The sequence below is a fragment of the Corvus brachyrhynchos genome, unplaced genomic scaffold (assembly GCF_000691975.1).
Source record: "Corvus brachyrhynchos isolate BGI_N302 unplaced genomic scaffold, ASM69197v1 scaffold705, whole genome shotgun sequence".
Taxonomy (NCBI): domain Eukaryota; kingdom Metazoa; phylum Chordata; class Aves; order Passeriformes; family Corvidae; genus Corvus; species Corvus brachyrhynchos.
In genome coordinates, this window is record NW_008238346.1 from 872132 (window position 1) to 886181 (window position 14050).

Below are 14050 nucleotides of genomic sequence, written 5' to 3' on the forward strand. Positions count from 1 at the left end.
AGAAATTCACCAGCTGAGGTGACTTGCTCAAATCTTGTCACACTTGGCATCAGAAGAAGGAAGAAGAACTAAGTCCTTTGCCCCACAGTTCTTTGCTCTACCCATTATAGATCAGGAGATGGGATGAGCACCTACAGAAGCACAGCCCAAGCAACATGTTGTTTCCTACTTCAAATGTATCAGCATACAAAGAATCACTCAAATTCAAGGAAAGGCCCCGTAGACACTCTGCAAAGACTAATTTCACATAAATCCTACAGGCTTACAATTTCCAAATTCTTAAAAACAGCAAAACAATGACACCACATAACGCAGAAACTAAATTACAGAAAAAGCCACAAGAAAGTCAGAAAAGTCCTTTTATCAGTCAGGATAAATAGTCAGATTCTTAGGTTGGCTTGCCTTTCATAGATACTGGTAAGTACTATTAATCTTCTGTGAAAAGTATATTTACATGCAGCTGTAAACAAATCTATAAAGCGTTTGCAGATCTGTGTTTAATAATGGAATGGATTTTTGCCAGTGTCAATATTTGGCTCTGATGGAGACAGACACTAGATGGACTTCCAGCACTGGTGTTCTTCACACCAGCTGAGCAACTGGCCTGGAGTGCTTTGAAGTGGTGGAGAGCCAGGGAGGAACTAGGAAAACTGGCTCTTTCAGTGACTCACTAAATGGCTTTTAATCAAGACATTTCAGTCTTCCTTGCCTGCTTTCTATTGCACAGAGCTCCTCAAAACAGGGACTCTCCCCATTGCATACAGAGGGCATGCAGCACTGTAGTGACTCAATATCAGCCAAAACTTCCAGTGCTTGCAGGGTAAATAATGTCACTCTAACTCATTTTATTCCTTTATCTAGGTCACACCTTCTGTACTTCTCCATATGGATACTCTACATAAATCAACTACAGCAACTTAACCAAACTGGGGATAAACCATTGATTACGACTACAGCAAGGGACTCCCTACTCTGAAGTCAAAAGAGCAACAATTCATCCTGAATGCTTCACAGCCACTATGCTGTCAGTATTCTGTATTAGGCCTAGAAATGGATTGATGGTGTCTGAAGATTTAACCCTGGACAGGGACAAAAAAACTGTATATTTACTCACAGTATCTGTTAGTTACTAGACATCACTGTAACTGGATGGTATTCCAGAGAATGTGAGCTCTAGCAAACAAGAGATGTACCCAAGATGTATGGAAACCAGCTTATTTGTCCAAAGCTGCTGTGTCCTTCCCCAAGTATCTTCTTTCATGGCTATTAGAATATTAGGTGGACAGGGGGAGTCCTATTCAGCCAAGTTCAAAAGGGTAGCAAGATATAGCGAGTATGGGTGTACACAAATTATTCTGATGCTACAACTGTCCCTCGGCAGATGTACTTAGTGCATGGACAACCAGTGCCTGCACCTTATCTGCGTCCTCACAAGGTTCCCTGCTACAAAAACTCTGTCATCTTGTCCCTCCAGCCTTCAGCAAAAGACATCACATATTGCCTGATATCCTCAAGTCACTGAACTAAGTAAGGGCAACCACCTTCGGACACTCAGATCAAGCCAAATGTACCCTCCCAGAAGTCCTGCTCAACTTTCCTGCTTCAATTTCTGCAAGTTTCCAGTTCTTGCTGCTTGTCCACATGAAGCTAATGCTCCACCCGTGGGCAGAATGACCTGAGTTCACCCTGCTGCCTCTTCCCTCCCCTCTTCTCACTGTACTTGTTTTATCTTAAGCTGACAATTCTTTGGATAAATCGGCTTAGCGAGTTGGAAGGGCAGCTCCAGCAGGAGCAACCCCAGGATTAACAACCCCTCAATACCTCAGCATGGCTGGATCCCTTCTGCACAAGCTCCAGCCTGCATTGGGCTGTGCAGAGGGGAAACTGAGGCCAGCTGCCCTCATTAACACCCTTCCTAACCACGACAAGCAGAGAAAAGTATTTTCCCTTGCTAGGGCCACTGACCTTGGGAATGGCCTCAGTCAGAGCATAGCTGGCTTTGTCACTGAGCCACACTTTCTCCTTGGGTGAGAGGCCTGCACCAACAGCCTGCAGCTCCGACAGGATAGATCCGTAGGGCATCACCTGGATTTTGAACTCAGGCTCCAGGGTGGAGTCAAGCTGTAAGTGCTCCCTCACAGGTGGGTCCATCATCCGGTCACCATCAATGAAGAGCCTGAGAAAAAATTGGAGAGAACAAATAGGTGAGACCACATCTGAAACTGGCTGGAGCAAAGGAGGGAAGGAAAAAACATTCTGGCAACATTTCAGGGAGAAAGGAAATCGTGAATTATACACTCTACTTTGTCCTATGTCATTTTAACCACTGGCTTGCACACGGCTTAAATGAAATTAAGATGTGCTACCCCAGTAAGAGGAAAGAGCTGACAGCATTTCTATTTGTATGACACATGCAAAATGGCTACATCCCATCACTGTGCTTGAAACAGGAAAGTAACAGAGGAAAACAACAGCCACACTCTTAATTTTTAAGGGCAACATCTGAAAACAGAAAAGCTACAGTAGTTCTAAGTATCACATTGCTCTCACTTTCACTGAGTTGAAAAGTTCAGCTCAACCCTCACACACAACCTGTACTCACTCACCCAGCCAGGATTTACCTTAGATGGATCTAGGCAGCAGCTTACAGATGCATCTAAAAGAACTGTGCTTGCTGAGGCTCAATATATGGGGCAGGAAAGAAGCCTTCTGTCATAAGCCAGCCCTGAAACTTTCCTGCACAGTCCTGCAGTTTTGAAGTGACTCAGCAATTAGATTTTTGCCTAAAGTTTGTAATGTCCAGGCCAGGCTCAGCTCTTACCCACATTTCACCCAGAGCTCCACAGGCCCTACACATTACCTCAGGGTGACAGACAGAGGGCTCAGCCATAATGCCCAGGGTCACCCAGCAAGTCAGCCAAGATGCTGAGGACTGCAGCAGAGCTCTGATCAGGGAAGGAGAGCAACTAATGTTGAAGACAAAAGTGCTCAGAAAGGACACTGAAGTACCCAAGTGTAGGCATTTTGAAAAGACAAATACTTTGCTAGAACAGCTCTCCCCCAGAAAAATGTGTCTTGGGGAACAGAAGAAGGGAATACAAGCACCTGATTGTGTTCATTCCTATGACAGCGTATGCGAAAAACACTGGATTGTACTCAACATCAGAGCCTCGAAGGTTGAAAAGCCCTGGAAAATAAGAACACCAAGAATCACAGTCCTGGTTCATCTTCTGCAACATTAGAGAAAGCCAAAAATAATCTCACAAAAACACAGGCAAGCAATGAGATGTCACGGGTGCAGGCCCTGGGTCCAGCTCCCACCCAGCTGTCCCACAGCCTGCTGCATTCCCGGCAATCCTAAATTTTTGCCAGGAGATGGCACCACAACCACAGTATGAACACTCCCTGGTGTTTAACTTCTAAAGGAGGGCTGGCTTGGAAAAAAGCAGGTACAGGCAAGGAAAGACAAGGACACGTGTACAAAAAGTAGTGTCTGCCCTTTCTGGTCTGTGCAACGCAATAAAAGCTCACTCCTTAACAGCCAGAAACCTTCAAGGTTACAAACTATCATTTCATTCCAATCCTTTTGACATTTGAGGTAAGAGGAAGACACAATAGGTGAGACTAAAATACCCCAAAAAGGCCTCTCATTTGGGCACCTCCAATATCTCAGATTCAGACTGTACAGCTATTTTTCACAAAGATTTTATCCAACACAACTCCAGACAAAGTCAAGAGGGGAAGTAGATGTTCAGCACCTCTAAAATTCTGATTTTAGGGTCAAATAAAAACTCCAGGGTATCCAATTAGCTGAAATGAGTTACTCAAGCCAATAAGGCCAGCCAGCAGGACAGCTGGGAAAAGAACCAACATGTCCTAAATTACAACCCAGCACTGTATTCATCGAACTGCAAATTCTGCCATGAAAGTAAAAATAGAGCTTAATTCTCCCCAGGGAATGAGTAGGTCACTTGAATGCAGGAAAGAGCCACAAAGAACTTTTTACTGCATGGGTACAAACTTCCTCGCTCAGTCAATTCCCAATGCAGTAAGAAGGCAACAATCTCCTTTGTGGCTCTTTTTCTGTCCCCAGGAACTTGTCTGGAGTTTATTACAGTGAATTGAATTAGATAAAATTAAAACACAACTTCTCCCCTTCCCCCTTTAGGATAAGAAATCAACCAGGCACTCGAAAATGAGCTTGTCTCATGACCTTCTCTGGTTCATCTTAACACTCTTGATTCATAACCAGGCTTCACTTTGCTGGAGACATTTAATCTGAAACCACCTCAGGGCACCAATTTATCATTAATTTAATTGGAGATGCTCCTGAAAACGTGAGACATACAATCTCTGCTCATGCAGGCCTCCCCAGGGAGGAGTCATATTCACCACTCTCAGAAGTACTTCTTTCACAAAACAAGCTCTTTGCTCAGTGTCCCAGATCCAGGAGAGCCCACAGACCTCATCGAGCTGGCTTCAGCCAGTGCCAGGGACATTGTGCTGGCAGTGCTGGAGTGAGGAAAACACCACCTCCATTTCTACCTTTCCAGATCAGACATGGGGCACAGGCATGAGCAGCACTCACACCCTGCCAGTGTTACACTCCCCCTACAGCAGTCCATGCACCGGTGATTTCTGCAAAAAGGACACACAGTACTAGGAACAGCAGTGCTGGGGAAACCACTGCTGTTTCTGGCCATTCTCCTTTCCTACACACTGGGCTGGGAGCCAGCATGTGGAGACCCAGCCATCCTGGGGCCCCAAACACAGAGGGGACTCTAGTGAGACCCTGGGTTGAAATGATCTGGAAAAACAAGTTGAGCCCTGACATACTTGTTTTAACCAAAGCATTGGCTGAACACAGGAGAGGTAGAGACTGACTTAAGAAGTTGTGACAATTAGGAAGATTACTGTGAATGCGGTGAACCCCACCCTTGCCTTATGTATACAAAGCCACATGTTGCACTGCTTTGTTTATAGCCCAGACTGCACAGCAGAAAACAGTCTCCATCTTTCCAATGGGTGAGGCAGCATCGGGATATTTTACAGCCAGAATATCTCACAGGTCTTTTTTTTTCCATCACGCTGCCTCAGGCTTTATACATGACCTTCCTCTCCCTTTGCCTGGGCTGTTTTACAAAGGTGGTGGTTTGCTACATTTCCTGGGCCAAAAATATACTCAGGAGCTGCACTGGTGTAATGAGGCACAGTGCAGAAATACAGGCTTGCTGTTTGTGACCTGTTACCACCACTGTACTTGATAAGAAGTTAACTGATGTCTAACGAACATGCTGTCATAAGTGCCTCTCACCCTGGCATGGTTCTTCCTTTCCAAGGCAGGAAGAACATTTATTTTGTAGAAAGAACTGAGAAAGGAGATGCAAAGACTTACATGCTACTTCATCCAAGGCCGTTACCACAAACCACATGACTTTCCTCTCAGCCATTTTTGAACGGAGGGCTACAATTTTGTCTCTCCAGCTGACCCCTGCAAAATACAACAGGAAAAGCTACAGTGCCTAACTTTGCAGGGGATAATGAAGTAAATACAGACCAACATACTGTGCTTGTGCTCCTCACTCCTTTCTAGTAACTGATATGAACTATCTCAAAGGAGCTGCCCTCTAGATGCCCATGGATTTGTTTTGAAGTTATCTAACTTCTAGCAAATAGTTATTTGAAGTTTTGAGGATAGAGGGCTCATTAGCTAAGGTTTGATCACCTTCTTGACCTATTCACAGAGACCACATTGTGCTGCAGTACTGTTTTTCTCTCTCCTTTGTAAGAGAAAAGCAAAAGGGGATAGGGGAATAGGAGCAACCCATGTCTGTTGGGAGTTAAGCCTCTCACCTGTGTAACTCAGGTCAAGCGTGATGAGAGGCTTGCAGGGGCGTTGAGGACAATCTGTCCAGATTGTATCAATCAGGTTTTCTTTGACAGGCACAAGGTCGTGGCCAGCACTTCTCAAGACTTTGGACATTCTCTTCCACTGGTCTGCCAAAGGGAAGAAAGTCAGGAGTGGTGGCTTTAAGGAACACACATATGTTCAACAACGTATGTTCACAGAGGTCAAACTCAAGAATCAGAGTCTTCTCCTTTCCTTCCAGCCCCGCTTTATTCCCATTCCCTCAAAAAAGAAAGCAAAATTACTTTGCTTTTACTGCAGTTACAGTTCCACAAACACGCCACAACAGCCAGCGGCAGGGGGAGAACTTCACAGTCCTGTAGCCTCATCCTTGAGCTGAAGAAGAACTGCTCCAGCTGGGAGACAGAAGTCTCTGGAAGAAGCCATGGCAGAAGCTGCCCTAAGGGTGTCCTCTCCCCCAGTGCAGAACCATGCTAGATCGAAGCTAGACAAGATGAGAGTTGCTTCCACACAGCCATGAGACAGGTTCTTAGTCCATCTGAACAAACAAATATCTCCCCTAGCCTCCAGTGACCTTTGCACTGGGCCTCATGATTTGAAGCATGAATAGATGGATACTATGATATAAATGATACCTCTCCCTGTGCTTCCTATAGGGAACGCTGCAGAGATCCTAAGACCACCAAGCAGGAGTAGCAGCATGAATTTTGCCTGGGTGTTCTTGCTCACATGCTGGCCAAGGCATTCAGCACCTTTGTACTGAAGTGCCCGTGACAAGCCAAAGCACAGACAAAAATTGGTGATCAGGATTCTGCTTTTCAGGTAAAGTCACTGCAAGCCTAGAAAGCAAGTTTCATCCCTTGTGTTTTGGAGTCAATGTACTGCTGTGGAACTCTTGTGATACATAGCTAAACCAAAATCTAACCTGTTTTGCGTAACAGTTTAACCACCACTACATCTGAAACATGGTTAGCTGCACGTCACCACACAACAGCTCAGCCAGAGAAGCAAGGAAGCAAAATCTAGTTGCCCAACCCAGAGTTAAAAACATAGAGTAAAACCAACCCGCTGGAATAATGAAAGGGTCCACTCCCACCTTCGAGCCTTCTGGGAGGACACTCACTAGCCAATCCTCCTGAGTTGGTGTATCTTTCAGACCTTCAAGGATTTAAAAGAAAAAGTTCAAATAAGTAGTCACATTGAAACATTCCAACACTATACAAAACGTCCAAGCTAATGCATCAGATATATCTACTAATGAATGTTTAGACCCACAGACAAGAGTCTTCACAGGACACTAAAGCAGAAGCAGTGTATCCAAGATGTCCCTAAGTCCCTGCATGATGGGATATATCCCTAGGGCTGAAGCTGTACATGTGCAAAGGGACTGAGAAGTATCCCAGGCTCCTGCATACCCATTTTCATGAGTGTCCAGTTGTTATCCATTTGATGTGCAGCTTGCAGGAAGTAGCGTCCATCAGTCCACATGGCTGCGTGCTGCTCAGTGACTATGGCGGTACCTAGGCAGGGAGGCAGAAAGGAGGGGTGATTCAGGCTGGGCTGCCACCATGCAGAGACACAGACAGCAGGGACAGTGTTTGAAATTCACCCCAATTCCCTAAAAGGCACCTCTGATCACTGTTCAAAAGCTATTCCTGTTTCAGTGGAGACATTCACTGTTGCCCCTGCACTGTGACCTTCTAAATCCTGTTGGAGACAGTATGCACACAGATGCACCTTAATGAACTGCCTCAGATGAACTCAACTTAAGCAAATCTCAGCCAGACAGTGGAACTGGGTAAATGGGGCTTTCCAAACATACTGTAACAGAGACTGTGGTCTCCACTTGGCTCTTGTCACAGTAAGACACATACTGTACATCCCTGAACTCCATCCCAAACTCTTTTTGGGAGGAAGCCTGGGCTCTGGCCACCCACAAGAATCAGCTGATACCAGCCTGCAGACATGGGTGTCACTCCCAGCTGTCAGCTGCACCCCTTTCCCAAATGTTACAGCTCCAGCAGAGATGGCTGAACAGGAAACATGACTACAAACTTCTGCTGGTTTCATTGTCTGTCCCATTCCACTGACTCCAGATGGAGGGATGCAAGCAGACAGCTGAGGAGCAGTGACACCCCAGCAAGGCACTCAAGCTGCCTTGCCCTTGACAATATAAAACAGAACAAACCATGGTACAAACTGAAAGTGAATCCAAGTCTTTGGAGACTGCATCTTGACCATACTCTCTGTCACCAAAAACTGATGCCCAGATTAGCAGAGCAGAGTTTCCAATTATTAACTCATTGTCTTCTACCAAATTCTCCCAACACCAACCCCATTTTAAGTTGCTTCAGCCTGAAAAGATGAAGCAAGAAACACAAGGTGAGTCCCTGTGTGAAACCTCACTGATTTGCTGAGCATTAGGCTGGGAACAGACCTTCCAAGTACATAACAAAGGCACAAATTAGAGAGGAAGGTTATGAAGAAGTCACACAGAAAGGGCAAAATTAGTACAGGATTCATGTGAGCCATTAACAGCAGCCCACAGCCCTGGATTTATCACCTTCCAAATGAGGTCCCAGAGCTCATAGGAACTGATGAATAGACCCTCCAAACAGAGGTACCAGTATTTATTAAACTGATATACAATTAGAGGGGAAAAAAACTTCAGTAGACTAAAGTGACTTTCCAACAACCACAGAGCAGAGTAATTTGCACAGCTTAGGGTACAGCTAGGGTAAAAACTAGGTCTCTTGAAACACAGACCCATCCTACAGCCAAGAAAACATCCTGTCTCGGCAAGATAAGCAAACTTTTCCACAGTGCATTTTCCAAATGCAGAGTTTCTGGCCCTGGCTCTGTTTAAACAGAAAGGCCAGCTAAAGTCCATCCACTACTCACCCAGCCCGAACGGGCAACGTAAAAATCTGTTCATACTGGCTGCACATCAAAAGAAATGACCACAGGTTACAAGCACCACATTAAAGAGTTAACAGGATTTTACTTTACAAGAGGTTCATTTAGGGGTTGAACATTTTCTGAAAACTTGTTATTCTGCTGATATTACATAATTCCAGCGGGTAGCCAAGACACAATTCTGCAGATGCTGAAATGGGAATAAAACAGTCCAAACAAGCTGGATAGATTTTCTTTTCCATCCTGCCTCTATGCCATGAATGGAACTGTTTCTTTAGAGGAGAATTATGCAAGAACCCAAGTTCTGGAAAGGTACCTGCAGAGCCATCAAATCCAGAGATGAATGCCCTTCTGCAATCACAGGGTGCAATGTACTCGCTCTAGAAAACAAAAGAGGCAGCAATTATTTATAGCAGCAGGAGAAAAAAACAATCAGCGATGACAAATACTTTGATAAGCTTTTTCTCCTAAAGGACACCACAGAGAGAACAAAATGAGTTAAAAATTCCTGGGCTCTACTCCACTGTGATTATACTGTATTTATGTTCAACTGGTGGGGTTTTTTTAAGCTGCAGCACTTTTCTCCCACAAATATCTGTAAACACTGAAGTGCTTCAGGGTTTGCAGACGTTTATTTCACACTCAGCCTCCCCTTTGGGCAACAAATAAATCAGGTCTGCAATGTGAAGGGAAGGGAAACCAGAAGCACCCCCCGATCTCGGAGACCAGAGTAATCAGCACCTAAAATCTGTAAAATTCACTATCTCCAGTGAAGTCCCCTCACTGGAATTTATAAGAATTCCTTTAAGACTTTTTTTTCTGCAATTGTGACATTGAAAGAAAATCATCAAGGTGGTAAGACTGTAAAAAATTTAACCCTTGGGACCTCTCATAAATAGATACTGATCCTCTCACTTCTTCCTTGCCTACTCAAAATCGACTACAGCCAAAACCACGAGACCATGGTTTGATGGATGAGAGGGAATCAAAGGCTATTAGTCCATCTTCATCCCAAACCTGTGCTTCTGGACACATCTTTTCAGAATGTTGTAGAAGAGCCTGAGAATGCACAGACACCTGATATTAACAGGAACTGCCAAAACTAAAAGAACAACTGTACCTTCACATGGCCCACATGCCTTTTTTATGGGATTCCATTCTCGCAAGTTTGTAGGTCAGAACTGCTGAGTAGGCCTGTTAATGAACTAGTGCAAATCAGCAAATCAGCTTAATCCAGGCTGACAGCACTGACGTGTGAGCTGCAAAACCCCTGGATTTGTACCTTACAAATGGTCTGAAAAACAAGTCTGTTTCTCTGCCCATAAAGTGTCTCTGCACCCAGCTGTGCTGGGGCAAAAGAAGCATCTTGGGAACTGAGCTAAGAAATCACAGCCCGATTCTCAGGTGGTTTTAGTCTCTACTGTGATAGAATCACCTGATTGTTAAAAAAATACTCCTTTCAAATCTGTTACTCTTCACTGTTCTAAAGAAGACAGAGGGTTCAAAGCACAGGAGTGAGGGAGTGAGCAGCACAAATTACAGCACCTGGGACCAACCCTTTATTTCTGCTCCAAATCACGCCATGATCAAATCCCTTCTGCAACAGCCATGTCTCTTCCTTCCTGGGAGAAGCCAACCAACCATCCCCCACTAACATTTTGAAGCTGAACCTTGGGACAGTAAATCTCACAGCCCAAAAGAGGATCTCGTTGAGTGGGTTTTGCTCCCAGTTGCCAAGGAAGATTTCTGGTATACGGTCCAAAGAAATCCTCTATTTTATCCAAACACTAGTGAAAGCTGGCAGAAAGGAGGGGGATATGGAGACCATGCGTGCCCTCCTCTATGACCCAGTTAGTTTCCTGTGCCTTTTCTTGTCCAGCCCCACAGGGCTGTGACACGCTCAGCAGCTGTAGGGACGAGGGAGGCTGGGATACCCACCTTGGGAAGGGAGGACTGCCCTCAGCACAGCTCTAGCTGATGGAGTGGATCCCTCAGCCCCACACAGCACATTGTCACCAATAATGACAAAGGCATCAGCAGACAGAGGACAAAGTTGTTGAGGGAACAGAATCAAGCATCTGTTTCCCCATGATGCCTTAGGTTTTAACTTTTATATTTTTCAAATTCTACAATGCTTAGTGTGTAACTCTGAAAGTTTCTTGTAGCCTGTTAATTTCTACTCTCTCATGCTACGTAGACATAACAAAGCCCCTCTGGATCTGCTTTCCAAGGACACCAAGACCTTCCTAGGCCAAAAGTATAAACCAAAGAGCCTCTAAAGCGGGGGTAAGCTGAGGGGAAAACTGAAGCTCTAACTGGAGAATTAACCCTGATATGCAAATGAACCAAACCTATAAAAGGGTGAAGAACTCGTGACCTGTTGCCCATCTTGGGGCCCATTTTGAGAATAGCTTCAGGCTCCCCAGGGTGTACCTTTGAAGGCCTTTCAAATAAATACCTACTTTTATTCCCTTACTCCTGTCTAGTCTCTGTTTCTAGGAGTCCTGTTAAGGCATCACCCACTGCCTGTCTCAGAGCAGCAGGAAAGAACACAAAGGCAAGAGCGATGCTGGACCTGAGGATTCCTCATTCCAACATTTCCTAGACTGCTATGACTCCCCATCCCTACACTTCCCAGCTTGAAGGTGGGACACCATCTCCCAGGGTCCAGTGCCTGAAGGAGACACTGGAAATTTCCCATCATGGATCACATCATTTAAGTGCATCTCAGACCAGACCAGCGATTTCTTTTCCATTTCTCTTGACCAACATAGCAGAGACTACAGACTAGTTTCCTTGTGCAGACAAGCAACCTCACATTCATAGCATGGGTTAATACCACAGAAGAGTGAAATGGATGAAAACAATTTTTAAAAAATACAAAAGGAAAAGAAGTGTATCAGTTTTAGATCTGGTAAAAGCTGACCCAAATTAGCAAAGACCTTGACTGCATGGACATACCTCATGCTGTCCCATTCACAGACAAATCCAGGGAGTGTTTTAAGAGCTTACAATGAGGCAGAAGGGCTTTAAAAGGGAGTATCAGGGATCTGGAGGGAAAGACAGTTCATTCATCTGTCAGTCTGAATTCTTGCACACGCACCTGTTCTATTCCATGCAGGAACCCCCACTGTGCAAAGATGACCCCATGTTTTGCACAAGCTAAAATTACATGGGGAACACCTGTGTATGCCACACAAAGCACAGACCACAGCACAGTGAGAACAAGGTATTTCCCCGGGGCTTGTCTTGCAGCTCTGACGGCCTTCAACCTGGCCTTCCTCAGTCCTTTCACCACACCTGTCAGTCACACAGACAAAACTGGGGGCTACATCACAAAAACCCCTCAGCTAAGCCAGGAAGAACCCCCAAAAAATCAGTGCTGCTTATCCCCAGAGCCTGCATGGTTGTGCTGTAAACATGTTGAAGCTCATTCTAGCCTAATGTCAACCAAGATCAGCAATGCAAACTGCATCTGGCTACCCTTAGAGGCACAACACTGGTGTCATTAAAGAACAAACATTGCTGTGTACCTGGAGAGAGGGAGGTATTCACTGCCAGAAACCTAACTGCATTGGTAAGATCTTGAACAGGTCAGAGCAACCTGTGCACAAACCATCTCTTGCTTTATAATTCGGCTGATTCCTCAGCTCAGCACAAGTGTGTGTTAGAGAAGCCAGCCCTGAGCAGAAGACAGCACCTCTGCCAAGCCAAACACGGGGCCCTAAGCTGGACAGGTGCTTTCTTCATGTGGCAAACCAGCCAAACCTGACCAAATTTGTTTTGAGTCTGGAGGCCTCAAAGGCCTGGAGGGTGAAGCCAGCCACAGTTAAGCTGTGCCTGGCTCCAAACCCAAGCTCTAATCCAAACATCATTCACTCCCATTAAGAAGCAGCTCTTCCAATCTCTGAATAGTCCCATATGGACAAACTCCAGATTCAATGTAAACACACACTGACTCAACATAAAAATGGATCCTGCTTTTTACCACTGCAACATCCCTCTGACAGACATTTTTAACCAAACCACAAAGGGCTTAGGTGCCTCATTCCCAAAAACATGGCTTTTCATCCCTTCATGATCCTTGGGCACCTGTAGACACCCAGCATGCATGAAAAGAAGTGAGACTCTTTGGGCTTCATTCCACTTTTGGCTGGGACTGTCCTCCTTTCTCATCAGCCTCTGGACCACGCATGTCCCCAAGGAAAGAGTCTGTTTCTCTGACTTCTTATCACCAGCATCAAAAATTTCAAAGATTAAAGCAGCCAGCCAACATCCAAGGCTGAGTGCAAGAGCCACAAATCCAAGGCAGCCTTGGTTAAGCCTGAGTCAGAGCCAGCTGTGTTTGAGAAGCTCTGCAAGTCTTTCAGTTTCTTATACAACTAAACATGGAAAGCAAAGGATACAACTGGTAGCAAGACTCCTGGCAGTATGATAATCTAGGAAATTGCAGGAAAACCAATATTAAAAGCATCACAGAAATCACAGCTCGTCAACATTCCCAATGTTACAAAGAGAAATTAGTCAGCAAGTTGCAGCATCAGGATATATCAGCATCAGTCCAATCCAGGGGTTCCTTTGCAACCCAGAAACGAATAAAGCTTCCCCCAATCTAAACCCTGTGGCAACACCACAGGATGGAAAGCCCTATTTGTTGACAAGTTCTGTGATGTGGATGCCAGGACAGCCTCAGGAATAGCCGAGAGAAGCAAGGACAGCAATACATAGCTTGTTTGGGCTGTGGGGAAGAAATGGCTTAGGCCACCAAACGCTTGGCTATAATTATTCTGAGTCATGGAGGGAGCTGCCTAAGAGCAAAATCTGACTGCAGGGCTGTAAAGTTCTTGTTTGCACACAGGAAACAAACCCTTGCGTGGACCATGGAGAAGTTTTCAAATCACAGGTCATCACAATTTACCTGGAATCAGTAAGGCTGTTCTGGGATCAACAGGTTTCTGTCATTGGCAGAAACTGCCTCAATTCCCAGCCCTCACAGAAAAAAATCCTGCACCAGCTATTCAGGAGGCACCAGAATCGGCAGTTTTTAGTAATCGTTTCCATTCAGATAGATTCCCTCTGCAGAGAAACCTGACCAACTCGCCTGGCAGGAAATAGCAACATGGGGTTCTCTGCTTAACTGCACTCTGTCAAGGAAAAGAAAGCAACAGAAAAACTCAGAAGTCCTGAGGGTCACATTCTTCAACTCACATGACAGCATTTAATGTCTAGTGAAATGAAACCAGAGTTATATACGGACAGAGGCAG

The 14050-nt window shown here is 45.1% G+C and overlaps 1 protein-coding gene across 2 annotated transcripts in view; it reads right to left on the minus strand.

The window, feature by feature from the left end:
* XPNPEP1 (X-prolyl aminopeptidase 1) overlaps positions 1 to 14050 on the minus strand; it is a 32185-nt gene that overhangs the window by 12852 nt on the left and 5283 nt on the right. For both annotated transcript variants that reach the window (XM_017735178.1, XM_008634404.2), the window contains exons 4-10: positions 9102 to 9165; positions 7285 to 7389; positions 6935 to 7027; positions 5854 to 5997; positions 5396 to 5491; positions 3106 to 3187; positions 1966 to 2176 (exon numbers count right to left, since the gene is read on the minus strand). In XM_017735178.1, coding sequence (XP_017590667.1) covers positions 1966 to 2176; positions 3106 to 3187; positions 5396 to 5491; positions 5854 to 5997; positions 6935 to 7027; positions 7285 to 7389; positions 9102 to 9165 — 795 coding nt within the window. The remainder of the gene's footprint in view (positions 1 to 1965; positions 2177 to 3105; positions 3188 to 5395; positions 5492 to 5853; positions 5998 to 6934; positions 7028 to 7284; positions 7390 to 9101; positions 9166 to 14050) is intronic.